The following is a 16,558-nucleotide window of genomic DNA, read 5'->3' as shown; positions in this document are numbered from 1 at the left end:
CTTAGGGAGACCCCCATCTCTACAAAAATATATATATACATATATGTGTGTGTGTGTGTGTGTGTGTGTGTGTGTGTGTGTATAGAGAGAGAGAGAGAGACTATTAGGTATATATATAATACCTTATTAGGACCCCCGCTCCCAATCTTGGGCTCAGGGGGATCCAGATAATAGGTAATGAGCCTGGTGCTGGACCCAGAAGCTCAGAGATGCTGGTGGGAGAGAAGGGAGCAGGTAGGCTAGAATCCAAATGCAGGCTAGGCTTAAACCAATGTAACCAAAGTAAACCCTAATGTGGTCCATAACCAAACCACGAAGCCAGCCATTCCCATAAAGAGCCAGAATGAGGATTTTGTTACTAACACCAATGTGATACCTCTGTGTTCACATTCGCCAGAGTCAGAGGGAGTTCTAATCCTACCCACGGCCCTAAACCTATCTCTAACTCTAATCCTCTTCCTGTCCCTAGGTCTAGGTTGAACCTTAGCCTTAACCCTAACTTCAGACAAACACTATCCCCTTCTAAGCTCTAATGTCTGTCCCTAATCCTAACCCCTCCCCACAGGGGAGGATCAGAAGGGCAAGGGGAGCTGTGAAACACCCCACTTATCCCCTAGGAGCAACAACTGCTCCCAGTCAGCTTGAGAATTTCCCCTTCTCCCCTATTCCCTTCTCTCCTATTCAGGTCTCTTCTGCTGTTGGTGCCTCCCACCTTTCCCTGGATGTGTGACCCGCTGTGGGCCTTTGGGATACGTGTAGGGGTAAGGGAATGGAGCCAGGAACTGCTCAACCCTGCAATGACATCCCTTTCCCTTTCTTTCCACCTGCCAAGCTAGCACCATCTCAGCTCTGATTCCTCACCCTAGGGGGAGAAATAAAAGCCTCTTGATCCTGGGGAAGAGGCACCTGAAAAGCTTTGGGTTTCCATAAAGAGCACCCTGCAAAGAATGCCCAATCTATAAGCCAAAGAGCTATTAAATCTCTCAACGCCCCATATAAGAAGTTAATAGGCTGCCAGAGGTGGGAGGCGGGGCTTGGGCCCCTGCTGGACAGTGCCCAGAGTTGGGGCAAAGCAGCAGGGTAGAGTCAAAGTGTTGGCAGCTGTCTCCAACTACTCTCACCTAAATTCAGACTCCAAGAATTGGGGTCAGTATCAGCTTTCAGACTTGGAAGCTGGGGCACTCTGAACCAGGTTGACAAACAGGAGCTGGAGGAAGAGCAAGGGAAAGTGGTGAATTCTTTTCTGCCCCTACCCAGACTTTCAACAAATCTTGTACTTTCTCAGACTCAGTTGCCTTGCCTATCAAACAGGGATGGTTATTGTTACTTAACCTTTCAGGGAGGTGATGAGGTTCAGATGAGATGATGTACCCGAAAGCCTGGGTCATCTGAATACTCACTGACACCTCTTCCATACCAGGCATCTGCCAAATGCTGGCGATACAATGATTCATAAACCACAGTGCCTGCTTGGAGGAGGTTGACAGTCTGGCCAGGGGATCAAGCACATCCACAGATATGGTTAGTATAGTGGAGGGAGTGCAATGAAGGCTTAATGAAGTGTAAAGCCCTCTGCACATAAATGAAGTTTAAGGGCAGACTCCCATACTCAAGCCCTTGGCATGGAGGCCCTTCTCTTCCAAGGGCTGGAATTTCAAAGGTGATGGTATTGGGAAGTGCAGAATGAAGCTGGGCCCTCGATGGGCACTAATAAAACACACACACACACACACACACACACACACACACACAGCAAGTAAAAGGGCGGAGGGATCTGCAAAGCACTGTATAGAAGCTAATCATTTTGTTATTGTGATCATCTGTGCTGTCCTCAGACAGGGCTGGAGCAGGTACATCCTGGGGAGAAGAACAGTTGTGCCTAGAAAGAAGACTCACAAAGGTCTCAGGGGCCACAGTGGGCTCAGGGTGGTGGCCATAGGATGGTGACATCAGGACTGTGCCTGATGTGCCACCTCTTACCACCTCTGATCTTCAGGTACCAGGACCCTGGATACAGGTTGGCCTGAGCAAGTGAGAGAAAGACTAGTCCTGAAATATCCTGGGGGGAGTGGAAAAGCTGAGAAGAAAGGCAGGCTGTGCACAGTCCCCAGGGGGTCAGCGAGCCAGCGCCACACACACCCTGCCACACGCACCCTGGAAAAACCCTGTCAGTGGGGCTGCAAATACCCTAGGGTCCAGCCTCCCCCAAAGCCTCCCCCCTCGCCCCAGGCTGGCTCAGTCCTCCTCTCCAGCGCAGAGGGAGAAAAATAACAAAATGAGGAGAAAATAAGCTGTTTGGCTGTGGTGTGAGCAGGAATATCCATGCAGGGCTGCCCACCACTCACCCTTACTCACTCTTTCCACACCCAGCCGGGGCGCCCAGCATGAGACAGACCACCCCCCTGCCCCCTCCCCCGTCTGGTCTAAAAGCAGACGCTGGTGAGCGAGCAGCAGGTTATAAATATGCCCAGGGAACTGCCGCCAACTCGCTCCCTTGTCATCCCCTGGGAGGGGCAGGGTGGGGTGGCTCCCAGGGAGGAGCCAGGGCTGCCCCGTTCCCTGAGGCCCAGGAGGAAGTGGGGCTTCCTAGAGGCTACCATATTTTCCCCCCTTTTCAAGGTGAAGGAAGCACTGCCACTCCATTTTCTCTGAACGTTTGCTTATCTCTTCAGAGATGGGGTCCCTACCCTCCCTGGGCCCTGGCTGAAAGCTCAGAATGAAAGGGCCCAAAGCACTCGGTGTCATGGCGCAGCCGGATGCTACTTCTCTTCTTCACATGCATTTACTCTCAGCAAAACGGAAGTTCATTCATTCATTCGACAAGCATTAACTAAAAGCCAACTGAATGCCAGACCCTGTGCACAGGCACACCTGTGTGCACAGTGTCTGCATACACAGGTGCAAGCACACACAGCCACCCCTACTCCATGTGCTCACATCACTTCCAGCCCCCACTAAGGACTTCCTGGCTTCAACTTGGCAGCCTCATCAGGAAAGCAAAGCTTCAGGCTCCTGGTTGTGCCTCAGAATAGGTTACGGGGCATGGGCCCTGGAGGTGACTGAGAACAGGGCCCCCAAAGACTTCTGCTTCCACTACTTCCCTTGTAAATGAGGGGGTCCTTTCTCCCCTTCCTGCGCAATCATCCTCCCTAAGTAGGTGCCATGTGATGAAGAAAGAGCCATTTTTGGGATGCTGAAGGTACCTGTCCAGGCTGCCGGAGCCTCCCGCCTCCCAGCCACTTGCCAAGTAGGTGCCAAGCTGGGTCAACAGGGGGCATTTCCACCCTATGAAGCTCCCAGCTCTCCTCCCCCAGGGCTGAACCCCTCCCTTTTCCCTCCTCCCTATTAATCCTCGGAAGTTAAGGGGCCGTCCTTGTCGGCCCCTCAGCCCTATTGTGGCCCCTCGTCCTCCTCGGCTGGCGTCTAATTAACTCCTCCTGCCCCTGGTTTTGTGTGCCCCCCTTACCCCACCTTGTCGGCCCCGCCCCTATGCTCGACCAGCTCCCCCCCACGGACATTCCAGCCAGGCCGGGCCAGTGTGCCAGGGCAACCAGGGCCGGACCGAGGCCTAATCCTCCCGCCGCCTGGCCCGGCTTGGGGAGCCCCACTCACCTCCCCGCTCTCTGGGGGCTGCCCGGCTCTGCTGTGGCGGAGACACACAATCGGGACAAAGGCACAGCCCCCAGGGGGCTAACTCAGCCTTCACGCCCAGGTTGTGCGGCATTTGGGGAGTTTAATGAATTGTCCATCAGGCCTTTCAGGGCCCGCCCGTCAGCCTGGATTAATCTTCGGAGCCCTGGTGGGGTAGGAGACACTAAGCCTGTATTTATTACTCTCCCATTGTCACTAATTGAGGTAATTATCTGTGACTCTGGCCTGGCCAACAATGAGGCATTCACTCCTGGGACCTCGATGGGCCTGGCTCCCACTCTCGGCACCAGCCCTCCCTCCCCTCCTCTTCCAAACCCGCCAAGGGCTACGATGGGCCCTGGAGCACGTTGGGAAAGTGGACAGTGTCCCACAATGCTTCACCTCCCCACCAGCGTCTCCCACAGCCATCACTACAGAGCTGTCTCCTGGTCCCCCCAAAGAAGGTGAGAAAAGAAGGCAGCCTCTGTCAGGGGATGGATTTGGCTGGCAGAGCCCCAGGCCAGAGAGGGACCTGTTTCTGAGGACTTTGGTTTTCTGGACTCTCCAACTCCTCATCTCCAGATGCGTGATGCCAGGGTCTCACGGGGTACTTTTGCAGATCCATCCTCATGTCCCTATAGCCTCCAGGGTGTTAGGAGGTCCTCGCCTGTACCAGGCCTACTCTGGGAATGTCCCTAAACCTACCAGGGCTGGCAGAGCGGCTGTGGATGTGATGGGAGAGGCTGAGAGAGACAGCAGGAAAGGGCCTGTCAGGTGAAGAGCAAAAGGAGGCACGTCAAGAAGGAGCAGTCAAGAGTCACAGCATTCCCAGGGGTCACACTAATGTGGCCATGCAGCAACCTCGGCGAGAAACTTGGATTTGGAGGGGCAAGAGTTCTAAAGAGCATATTTCACATGGAGACAGCTTTCTGGGTCAAGGTGGTTGGCCCTGGAGAGCAGGTGTGTGTGTAAAAGAAAGACAGACAGAGAGATAAGAAAAGAAGATTTAGGCAAACTAATTGTGAGCTCCTTGAGGGCAGGAACTCTGTCTTTGTGTCTTGGTCACTGTTGCTTTTATGAGAGCTTAACATTGTACCTTGCACGTAATAGGCACTGTCAAATGAATGGATGAATATAGATGAAGCCGGTACTTGCTTTAAAACTGGGATTTGTCGAGGCCGGGCGCGGTGGCTCAAGCCTGTAATCCCAGCACTTTGGGAGGCCGAGACGGGTGGATCATGAGGTCAGGATATCGAGACCATCCTGGCTAACACGGTGAAACCCCGTCTCTACTAAAATACAAAAAACTAGCCGGGCAAGGTGGCGGGCGCCTGTAGTCCCAGCTACTCGGGAGGCTGAGGCAGGAGAATGGCGTGAACCCGGGAGGCGGAGCTTGCCGTGAGCTGAGATCCGGCCACTGCACTCCAGCCTGGGCAACAGAGCGAGACTCCGTCTCAAAAACAACAACAACAACAACAACAACAACAACAACAACAACAACAACTGGGATTTGTGAGCTATTCTCTTCCACAGCTGCACTCAGGCTCCTCATTCTCTCAGGACTTGCTGGAAGGAAGTGTCTAGGCCATCCCTGGACCTTCGGGGTGGGCACTTCACCGGTTGTAACAGGACAGACCCTGGCCGAACTCAGAGCGGCAGTTGGGATAGCGCCTCCTTGTGGTGACTCTTGGAAGAGCTCCTGGAGAGACTAGCAAAGAAGGCAGGGTCATCTCTCAGGAGCAGGGGATCACCCCAGGCCGCAGCCATCCTTCTTCCTGTATGTCTGAACTGCATTGTTATGCCAGCGTTCCTGTGGCACAGTTTTATCATTTGTTCCTTCTTCTTTTTTTTTTTTTTTTTTGAGACGGAGTCTCGCTCTGTCGCCCAGGCTGGAGTGCAGTGGCCGGATCTCAGCTCACGGCAAGCTCCGCCTCCCGGGTTTACGCCATTCTCCTGCCTCAGCCTCCAGAGTAGCTGGGACTACAGGCACCCGCCAACTCGCCCGGCTAGTTTTTTGTATTTTTTAGTAGAGACGGGGTTTCGCCGTGTTAGCCAGGATGGTCTCGATCTCCTGACCTCGCGATCCACCCGTCTCGGCCTCCCAAAGTGCTGGGATTACAGGCTTGAGCCACCGCGCCCGGCCTGTTCCTTCTTTATTCCAGCATTTTCTGAGAGCCTGCTCCATGCCAAACTTGTTGGGTATACAGAGCTAAATCACCTCCAGCAGCTCATGGTCCAGCAGCGGATTCCACAAAGTAACAAGACCAACGAGGTTACAATCAAGCCGCAGGAAAAAAAATTCTCCAGGTGTTGAGGAGGCACTAGAACATTCCCAGCTCAAAAACTCTATCATTCACCTCTCCCTCAATTCCTCTCACTGAAGTGCAAATGTTTTATCTTCATTACCAAGAAACAGTCCAGGCATGGTGGCTCATAGCTGTAATCCCAGCACTTTGGGAGGCAGAGGTGGGCGGATCACTTGAGATCAGAAGTTCGAGACTAGCCTGGCCAACATGGTGAAACTCCTGTCTCTACTAAAATTACTATATATATATATTAGCCGAGCGTTATGGCACCCGCCTGTAATCCCAGCTACTCTGGCGGCTGAGGCAGGAGAATCGCTTGAACCCAGGAAGTGGAGGTTGCGGTGAACAGAGATTGCACCGCTGCACTCTAGTCTGGCTGACAGAGTAAGACTCCATCTCAAAAAAAAAAAAGAAAAGAAAAGAAATACTTCAAGATCTGGCTCCCACACATCTTTCCAGGACTCACCCTTCTTCCCCTCTGCATTCCCTAATGCCTCTGTTCCCTGTGAAAGCCACGTGTTTTCCCACCTCTCTGAATTTTCCCACACCCTAGAATGCCCCCCCTTCCCTGTCTCCCACTGTTGAAACCATCTCAGATGTTCCTTCCCCCATGAAGACTCTTCTGATTTCCCTTGGTCTTGCCTGTTAGAGCTCCTGAAGCACCATGTTGGTAGGGCTTTCATTAGCAGCACATACTGGGTATCCCATTGGTGGTTGTCTGTGTATATTACTCATCCTCCTACTAGGCTAGCCCTTGCAGCACTGACCTGGGCATATCATATGCCTTTGTTAAATGGTGAATACATGGATACATGAATAAATGGATGCATGGACAGAGGAATAAATTGATATAAGTATAAATGGGGCTGGGTACGGTGGCTCATGCCTGTAATCCCAGCACTTTGGGAGGCCAAGGCTGGTGGATCTCCTGAGGTCAGGAGTTCGAGACCAGCCTGGCCAATATGGTAAAACCCTGTCTCTACTAAAAATACAAAAATTAGCCAGGTGTGTTTGTGGGTGCCTGTAATCCCAGCTACTCAAGAGGCTGAGGCACAAGAATCGCTAGAACCCAGGAGGCGGAGGCTGCAGTGAGCAGAGATCTCACCAATGCACTCCAGCCTAGGCAACAGAGTGAGACTGTCTTAAAAAAGAAAAAAAAAAGTATAAATGGCCAGATAGATGACAAATAGGTTGGTGGACGGGTGGATAAGTAGATGTGGAATGTATAGATGGATGGGTGGGTGGATGGGTGAATAGATGGATGAATGGAAAATCTATCCATAAAAGGACTCACAAAAGGCAATGTAGGCTGAGTGCAGTGACTCACACCTGTAATCCCAACAATTGGGGAGGCCAGGATGGGGGGATCGTTTGAGCCCAGGAGTTCGAGATCAGCCTGGGTGACATAGGGAGACCCCGTCTCCACCAAAAAAAAAAAGAAAAAATTAGCCAGGCGTGATGGCACGTGCCTGTGGTTCCTGCCATTCAGGAGGCTGAGGTGGAAGGATCACTTGAGCTGGGGAGGCTGAGGCTGCAGTTAAGTTGTAATCATGCCATTGCACTCCAGCCTGGGTGACACAGAAAGACCCTGTCTCAGAAAAAGAAAAAAGAAAAAAAAATGGCCAGGTGTGGTGGCCCATGCCTGTAATCCCATCACTTTGGAAGGGTGAGGCAGGCAGATCGCTTGAGGTCAGGAGTTCGAGACCAGCCTGGCCAACATGGTGAAACCCTGTCTCTTCTAAAAATACAAAAATTAGCTGGGCGTGGTGGCATGCGGCTGTAGTCCCAGCAACTCGGGAGGCTGAGGCAGAAGAATGGTTTGAACCCGGGAGGTGGAGGTTGCAGGGAGCTGAGATCGCACCACTGCACTGCAGCCTGGGTGGCAGAAAAGAAAAGAAAATTGAAAAAAAAGCCTAGGTAGTGCCAGAGGCTTCAAGGGAAGGAGCTCACCCCATGCCAGGATATGCAGAGGCAGAGACGTATTCAGGCCAAACTTTCCTTCACTAACATCTGCACCCTCAGCAACTTGTCTCCCAGATGACTGGATACATTCCACTCCCCATAAGAAGTCATAGTCTGGGAGCTGCTCCTCTTTCATCCTCCCTGGTCTCTCAGGAATGCTTTCATTAACATATATTATGCCATCTTCCTGCACTGCAATGACTGTGGGTTTCCTCTTCCACATCTCTTTCCCTATATCATACGCAACCTAGCTTGTGAGCTCCCTGAAGGGAAGAAGCATGCCTGAGTCTCTTTTGTGTCCCTAGCACCTGGCATATATGTTTAATGGGTGAGTAAACAAATGAACAACTGAGTGAGTGCTGCCTCTTCCCCATAGACACATTTTACACACTTGCTGTGCCCTCATGTTCAGTTATCTCTCCTGGCCCTCTTCTCCTCACACACATTATACTCATACTCCTGACCTTGACACTCTGAGATCCCAGAGTTATATGCTGGGGCTTGGTTTCCTTACCTATCACCTATCTGTGGCTGATCTAGGGAAGTCCCAGCCATCCCCTGAGAGTCTGAAAGAGACGGCTCTTGACTCCTGTAAAGCCATATTAACTGGGTCCCATCGGGGGCAGAAGGGGGCTTCCCAGGGAAGAAGTTGGCTATTGGGAGGGTAGCAGGATCCTGCACTAACCTGAGGTCGGCTGCCCCAAATTGACCACATCCTCCTGCGTCTGCTGTCCCTACTCCTGACCAGTGAGGCTGTCCCAAGGTAGGGGGTGGTTGTGGCCTCTGTCTCAAGGCTGGCTGGCAGACACAGCCAGATTTAGAAGTCATTTTCGCAGCAGGGAGCCTCCAGTGTCCCACCCACAGAGCTCTGGAGGGTCAGTCTGAGATATGGCTCACCAAGGGCTGGCCCCTAGACCTGGAGTCACTCCTCCCCTTCTTGTCTCTCTCTTTTTTTTCCCAGAATTTTGGCAGCTGGTGCTGACTCTATCCTTAGGCAAAGATGGAGTAAGTTCTGGGGGAAGGGGTGTGCTGCACTGACATCCTAACCGCCCAAGCACTGCCAGGGCACCATTTACCCATTAAAAGAGCTGTCTGTACCCACCCCAGGATTCCTCCCTCCTCTCCACTGGCATCTGCTGCCTGATTCTCCTCCTCCCCTACTTTTTTTTTTTTTTTGAGACAGAGTCTTGCTCTGTCGCCCAGGCTGGAGAGCAGTGGTACGATCTTGGCTCTCTGTAAACTCTGCCTTCCAGATTCAAGCAATTCTCCTGCCTCAGCCTCCCCAGTAGCTGGGATTACAGGCGCGTATCACCACACCCAGCTAATTTTTGTATTTTTAGCAGAGATAGGGTTTCACCATGTTGGTCAGGCTGGTCTTGAACTCCTGACTTCATGATCCACCCACCTTAGCCTCCCAAAGTGCTGGGATTACAGGTGTGAGCCACCCAGCAATTTTTTTTTAAAGACGGAGTCTCGCTCTGTCGCCAAGGCTGGAGTGCAGTGGCGTGACCTCGGCTCACTGCACCCTCTACCTCCTGGGTTCAAGCAATTCTGCCTCAGCCTCCTGAGTAGCTGGGACTACAGGCATGCACCACTACACCTGGTTAATTTTTGTATTTTTAGTAGAGATGGGGTTTCACCGTATTGGCCAGGCTGGTCTCAAACTTCTGACATCATGATCCACTGGCCTTGGCCTCCCAAAGTGCTGGGATTACAGGTATGAGCCACTGCACCTGGCCATCCTCCCCTACTTCTAATTCTGTCTGTCCCATCCTCCTGTTCTCATACCCAACACTAATAAAATAGCCCAAGAGAGAAATAATAATCAGAGCTAACAGTCAATCACTTACTATGTACCAGGTGTTGTTCTTTCTTTTATGTTTTTTCTTTTTAATTAAAAAAATTAAAACAAAACAAAACAAAACAAAACAAAAAAACAGAGAGACAGGGTCTTGCTATGTTGCCCAGGCTGGTCTTGAACTTCTGGGCTCAAGCAATCCTCCCACCCCAACCTCCCAAAATGCTGGTATTATAGGGGTGAGCTACTCTGCCTGGCCAACTGTTCTAAGTGTTTTACATATTGAATTATTTACTCCTCCCAACAACTCTAAGAGATAAAGCACATTGTTTAATTAATTAATTAATTAATTAATTAATTTTTAGAGACAGAGTCTTGCTCTGTTGCCCAGGCTGGAGTGCAGTGGTGTAATCATAGCTCACTGCATCCTCAAACCCCTGGGCTCAAGCAATTCTCCCACCTCAGCCTCCTGAACAGCTGGGACTACAGGAGAGTGCCACCACACACAGCTAATGAAAAGCACTTTTAACAACCTCAGTTTATAACTGAGGACACCAAGGCACAGAGAGGTTGAGTAACTTGCCCAACTTCACATAGCTAGTATGGGGTAGAAGCTCCAGAAACCATATTTCTAAACACATTAGTCAAGTTATTCGACTATGTTAGCAGTGTGGGTGAGATTTCAGAAACTTGCTTCCTGTGTGTTCATCCTCAAAGGGGCTCAGCCAGCATGGTAAAGCCCACCCTCACAGGGCCAGCCCTTCCACTGTTGCATACAGCTCACCTCCTCTTCCATCCCCAGAGCCCTAGAGCCCTTTGATTGTAGAAAAATCCAGGCAGATGCTTTCATCACGGCCCTGGTCTTTCTCAACTTTGTTTTCTTTGTTGCTGTTGTTTTTCTTTTTCTTTTTTTTTTTTTGGTTATTGTTTTTTAAGACAGAGTCTCACTCTGTCACCCAGGCTAGAGTGCAGTGGTGCAATCTCGGCTTGCTGCAACCTTCGCTTCCCAGGTTCAAGTGATTCTTGTGCCTCAACCTCCCCCATAGCTGGGATCACAGGCATGCACTACTATACACGGCTAATTTTTGTATTTTTCGTAGAGGTGGGGTAGGACCATGTTGGCCAGGCTGGTCCTGGTCTCAGGTGATCTGTTCACCTCAGCCTCCAAAAGTGCTGGGATTACAGGTGTGAGCCACCACACACCGCCCTTCCTCAACTTTCCTCCTCACCTGAAGTCCAGCCTCTTCCCAAGCCTGGAGGCCCAAGGCACATTACTCCTCAGCTGGACCAGGCTTATCCCAGACTGGCCTCAGTTTTCACTCTTGCCTTATCTTCCACAACTGCCATAAATGTACTCTCAGCTGCAGGCAAATCAGACCATTGAGCAATTTCCTAAACATACCCTGCTTACCTGCATCCATGCCTCTATTTTGGCTGATCCCTCTACTTGAAATGCCTCTTCACCAAATTCTAACGCTGAGGTCATCTCCTCCATGGAGCCTTCCCTTATCTCACAAAATCCATACGATCTCCCTTGTTTGACTCATTGTAACACTTAACACATTGCTCACCTTCACCCCATTGTCAGAAAGGCCTTACTCATCCCTATCCTGGAATCCCGCACAGTTTCTTGTTCCCAGTAGGTGCTCAGTACATGCTCAGTAGTTAGAATTGGTAGTAGGTAGATAGAATTGTAGGTGAAAGGGAGACAGATCTCAATAACCATTGTTTGTTCTTTTGAGTAGATAGAATTGTAGGTGAAAGGGAGATGGATCTCAATAACCTTTGTTTGTTTGTTTTTTTGAGATGTGGTCTGGCTGTGTTGCCCAGGCTGGAGTACAGAGGCCCAATCTTGGCTGATTGCAACCTCCTTCTCCCAGGTTCAAGCGATTCAGCGATTCTCGTGCCTTAGCCTCCTGAGTGGCTAGGATTACAGGTGTGCACCACCACACCTGGCTAATATATTTGGTAGAGACGGAGTTTCACCATGTTGGAGGCTGGTCTGGAATTCCTGACCTCAAGGGCAGATCTCAGTAACCTTTGATCTCTGCCCAAGGTGACACTCCTCCAGCAAGAGCTAACTTGAAACCTGGTAGTGTGGGTTCCAGGAAGGCTCTGGGATGAATCTTCCTGGATAGCTCTGACCAGTGTCTTCCCTCCAGTTCAGAAACCCAAAGAGGAGACTTTCCTCCACTGAACCAAGGCCAGCGGTCCAGCTCCTGCCAGATGGTGGCCACCCCCCACCCCAGGTGGTCCTGCGCCACTCCAAGTTCTGCTCAGAGTCCCTCTGGTTGCAGGCGGGAGTGATGTCGAGATAATTGGAGACTAAAACCATAAGTGGTTTGAGAGCGGGGTTGGGGACCTGAACGCTGAGCGGGAGTTGGAGTTGGCGGGTCTCGGTTGGAGTGGGAGCAGAGGCGGGCCGGGGGCCGGGGCAGGACCCGGCGACTGAGTCTGGGAGAAGCCCCCGCGCCCGCGGAGCCGGCAGCTAAATTTACCCCGGCTGACTCAGCCCTTGCTCGGAATGGGGGGCGGGGGGAGGGCGCCAGGGCAGTGGGAAGAGCCAACAGGGGTGGGCTGGGGGCAAGGAAGGGAGAGTCCCGGCTGGGGGAGGAAAGAGGTGGGAGAAAGCAGCCCCCTCTCCGTCACACAGAGCGGGATGTAGCAGAGGAGTCCCAGGGGAGGGCCACCATGGGGAAAGGGTCAGTGAAAGGAAGACGATGCCAAGGCTGGATAAAGGGAAGCTTAGATTTATTGAGCGCCTACTGTGTGCCAGGCGGTGTGCAAGGCGCTTTACAAACATTATCGCATTAAGTCCTCACAACAACCCTGCGAGGTAGGTGGTTTATAAACCCCCATTTGACAGATGAGGAAACTGAGGCTCAGGGAGGTGAAGTGATGCGGCCAAGTTCACATGGCTAATAAATGGCAGACAGAGGTGTCCAGGGATCGGAGAGAAAAAAAAGACTTCGGTGTCTGAGTCCCAAGCCGGCTGGGGTGGATGAGTACAAAGATGGGCCCGGCGGGCTCCAGAGGTCTGGGAGGCCGGAGGCCTGCTCCCGGCCCCGCACGGCTGGAGACTGCAAGGCTGGGGACCTGCGCTTGGGAACTAGGGATCGGATTGAGTGGCAGAGCCGGGATTAGCAACTGGGGAGATCCGCGACCTGCGCGCGCCCTGTAGTGGCTATAGAGAGTATCACACCCCACGCCGACTGGCCTCTGGGGACCAGCCTCTTTCCTTGCCTGGCCAGTTTCTTCTGGAAGAGGCCGAGATGGGAGACATTCTCAGGATTTTTTCAGGTGGGCGATACCACCTGGGAGGGAAATCGTGGCCACGCCTCAGAGCATCACTAAGGAGCATTGGGGTGAAGGAAAAGGGGAAGGCCTAAAGAGGTCCCAAGCTGATTCATTGGTGTCCTTCCCTCCCCAGCTCAGACCACCACAGGCCAGGGTCAGTGACAGGGCCACTATCTTGCCCTGCTTTGGGGAGCCCTCACCTAAACCTGGGAGACTGGGATAGGAGTGCCTCACTCCCTTACCTCTTCTGCAAACCTTGGGCAGTCTCCTGAATTGATCATGACTTTGGGTGACAAGGAGGCCGCCCAGAAACCCTCAAACTCTGTTCACTTATTCCCAACTCTCATTCTTGGCTTGTCGAGGGGAGGATGAGATAGAGTCCTTTCCAAAGATCTCAAAATGTCAGAGATGGAAGGATGGACCTTAGAATACCATCGTTTTATATACCAGGAGGCCTGGAGAGGGAAAGTGACAGGCCTCAGTCAACCAGCAAGTCAGTGGCAGAGTTGGGATTGAAATCCAAGACTTGTGACACCAAGGTGAGCCCTTTTTCTGCTTTGCTGGTTGTTGCTGGACCTATTCCTCTTCTGCCAAGAACCCCTCTGTCATCTGATCCCTCTGCCACCGGGTCCAAAGTCTCTCCTTCACTTTTTTCCTCCTCCTCAGAAGCCCTGCCCTACACTGCCCTCCTATGGCTGCCACCACCCCTGCCCTCCTGCCTGATCCTTGTTAGGCCTCTCTGCTCAGCTCCAAACCCAGTGCATCAGCCCCTGTGAAGAGCTCACCCTTGTGCCCTGAACATAACAGACATTAATTAAATCTACTGCTGATTCTCACCTCTCCTGAAACAAAATCATTAATGGGCATATGCTTCCCTTCCTTTCATTTATATTTCAAGGATGGGAATAGGTATGGGTAAGGATACAAGGAAAAGAGAAGCAAAGGAAGTCTGGGGAAGAATGGGGACCAGTGGACCCAAGGATGGATGTGTTGGGGACTCAAATACAAGAAGGGGCCTCTCACTGCCTCTTCCTATTTCCCTGTTGGGTCCCCCTGATGTCCCTCACCCCGAAGAGGACCTCCTCGGTTTGGCTTATGACATCTAGGATCTCCCCGACACTGTCGCTCAGTTCCGCTGTCTTCCCATCTTCCTTCGGCGAACTGTTTCCAACCCCGGGCAGGGTCCTCTCATTCCGCCAGGAGGCGCCCGGGGCTTCTGTGTCGCTTCCATCAGAGGAGCCGCTATGGACGCTAAGCTCCTCAGCTTCGTCCGTGTCCGAGTCAGGGGCGGTGTGGCGGCGGATACGGGACACGGCTTCTCGCAGGGCCCCGGCGTAGGGCCCTGGGGTCCGCGCCCAGCCCCGGCCCGCGCGCCGCTGGACCACCGCCACTTCCGAGCCCTCGGCCCTGCCCTGGGCTCCCGAAGCTCCTGGGCCTAAGGCTTGGTGCTCTGGGCTACCTGGCTGCGTGGGGGCGTCCTGCAGGCTTACTTCCGGGGCCGGGAGCCCCAAGATGCGGGAGGTGCGCTCCTCCAGTGAGGAGTCCCCCGGCCTCCCGCCCTCAGCTTCGCCCCCGCGGCCCCTGCCGGGCTGGTGTAAAAGGCGACTGTTCGACAGCCGCTTTTGACAAGGGGAAGGAAAGACCGTGGCCCCTTCACTCTCCTCCTTGCCGGGCTTCGATTGGCTGGCGGATTCCCCGACCATGCGTGTCACCCCAGAGGGCAAAAGCTGCACCTGCTGGGTTCGGGGGGTTGGAACATATTGGGATCGTATCACTACGCACGTGGCGTCAATGACAAAGACTCCTTCCCCACGGGACGGGCCCTGGGAACTGCGGGGCAAGGTGTGGGCACGGCGGGTCGCCTTCCAACCCTCCAGTGTCTCCGGTCCTGCCCCCTCTCCAAGACCCAGGGATTCTCTCCATCCGGTGCCTCCGGGAGCCCAGGGTCTGGGGAGTGTCTGGCTATGGCGGGGCGGCTGTTTTTTAGGGGAGGGAATCCAGCATTTGGGGAACCAGATCTGTTCTTTTCCTTCTTTCCCTTCCCTCGAGCCCTTGAGGTGGTGCCTGGATCTGGGAGCGGGACGCGGGGCACTGGGAGCTGCAGTTGCAGACCCCGCAGGAGTTGTCTCGGTGCCTGCGCTCCCTGTAACTTTGGCTTGGGGATGGCTGTCGCTACCACTGTTCAGGTCAGCAGCAGCCAGCCCCAGGCTTTTCTCCACGACCCCCTTGCCGGGCTCTGGCCTTGCTCTGGCCGCTCCACAGCCTGGGGATCCCCCCAAGAGACCTTGCCCCTGTCGGAGACCCCAAGCCCCGAGGACGTCCCGGTAGATCCGAGGATCCAGCCTCTTCTTTGTGCGCCCTCCCTCTGTCCTGGCCGGAGTCGGAGGTGGGGCTGATGAAGTGGGCACCTGGGAGTGTCCTGGGCCTCTCTTAGTCCCCAAGGTCCTATGGGGGCCTTCGTAAGAAGGTGGAGCCACGTAGGGTGGCGGCCGGTCCCAGCGGCGTCGCGGGGCGGTCCCGGCAGAACCTCTCAGCAGCAGGTGAGCCTCGTAGCTTGGGGGCCCGGGCCGCCGACCTCCCCAGGGCCCCGCCCACGCCGACCCTGGGTCGCTCTGCGGCTGCGCGGATGGACGGGGCGCTCGCCCCACCGGCGCCAGGCGCTCGGGCCGCAAGGGAGCAGGGAGCCCTGCCGGCTGGGCTGCCCGAGGGGCGTTGCGGGGCTCCGGGCGGGGCCGACCCGGGGGGCTCCGTCGGGCCCCACCAGCCTTGCGCCTTTTTCGCTCGGTCTCCTTGGCCTCCCGCTCCTGCGACGCCGCTTTCCTTTTCTCTTGCTCCCGAGCTCGGACCTCGGCCAGGGGCCCCGCCCGCCAGTTGGTCGCCTCCTGCAGCACCCTGGAGGCCCAGGGCCGGCGGGGCGGCGGCTGTGGGGATCCCGGGCGCGGCCCACACCTGGGACAATGAGCAGGAACCCAGGTGAGCAGTCTGTGGGGGAAGGGAGCCGAGGTCCGGGGAGCTGGGAGCAGTGGAGACCACTTGGGGCAGCCGTGTGAAGGGGTGTGTGTGAGTGTGTGCGCGTGTGCACGTGCGTATATGTTAGGACTGAAGTCGAAGCGGGACTCCTCGCCATCTCTCCCTGCACACTTTAACAGCGTCTGCCCCATCTCACCTCCTGCCCTTTCTCACGCCCACTCCTGTTCCCCCAAACAACCGGATGAGTCAGGCCCCAGCCTTCGGGAGCGGGCAGGGGTGGGAGGCGTGGGAAAGAGAAGGGGGATCAGTAGTGCTCGCTGGTGCCTGCGGGGAGGTCCGGACCCCACTCCCCGCCCCACCACTCTCTTCCCCTCACCCCTGCTTCACTCACGTGCGGTTCTGGAACCCGCGAGCCCAGTGGTTGGCCTGGAAGTCCATGGGCTGTCGAGAAGGGGCGCGGCGACTATAATGACAGGAAATAGTCTTCACTTCTATCACCAATAGCTTGGACTTCTGCACCCAGAGGCAGCTGCCAGACTCCTCATCCTGGAGCTCCCGGGGGCTGTCAGGCCCCTCGGAGAACAGTGGGCCATCC

At 54.1% G+C, this 16,558-nt stretch overlaps 1 protein-coding gene across 1 annotated transcript; it reads right to left on the bottom strand.

Moving 5' to 3' along the window:
* Positions 1-12,430: 12,430 nt before the first annotated feature.
* Positions 12,431-16,552, bottom strand: DDN (dendrin). Its single transcript, XM_017894736.1, has 2 exons — positions 16,355-16,552; positions 12,431-15,942 (listed from the first exon to the last, which is right to left on the bottom strand). The coding sequence occupies exons 1-2, from the start codon at positions 16,399-16,401 to the stop codon at positions 14,013-14,015; spliced, it is 1,977 nt and encodes a 658-aa protein (XP_017750225.1). The 5' UTR covers positions 16,402-16,552; the 3' UTR covers positions 12,431-14,012.
* Positions 16,553-16,558: the final 6 nt, after the last annotated feature.

Source organism: Rhinopithecus bieti, unplaced genomic scaffold, assembly GCF_001698545.2.
Source record: "Rhinopithecus bieti isolate Rb0 unplaced genomic scaffold, ASM169854v2 scaffold_24390, whole genome shotgun sequence".
Lineage (NCBI taxonomy): Eukaryota > Metazoa > Chordata > Mammalia > Primates > Cercopithecidae > Rhinopithecus > Rhinopithecus bieti.
This window is presented reverse-complemented; position numbering and strand designations above follow the sequence as displayed.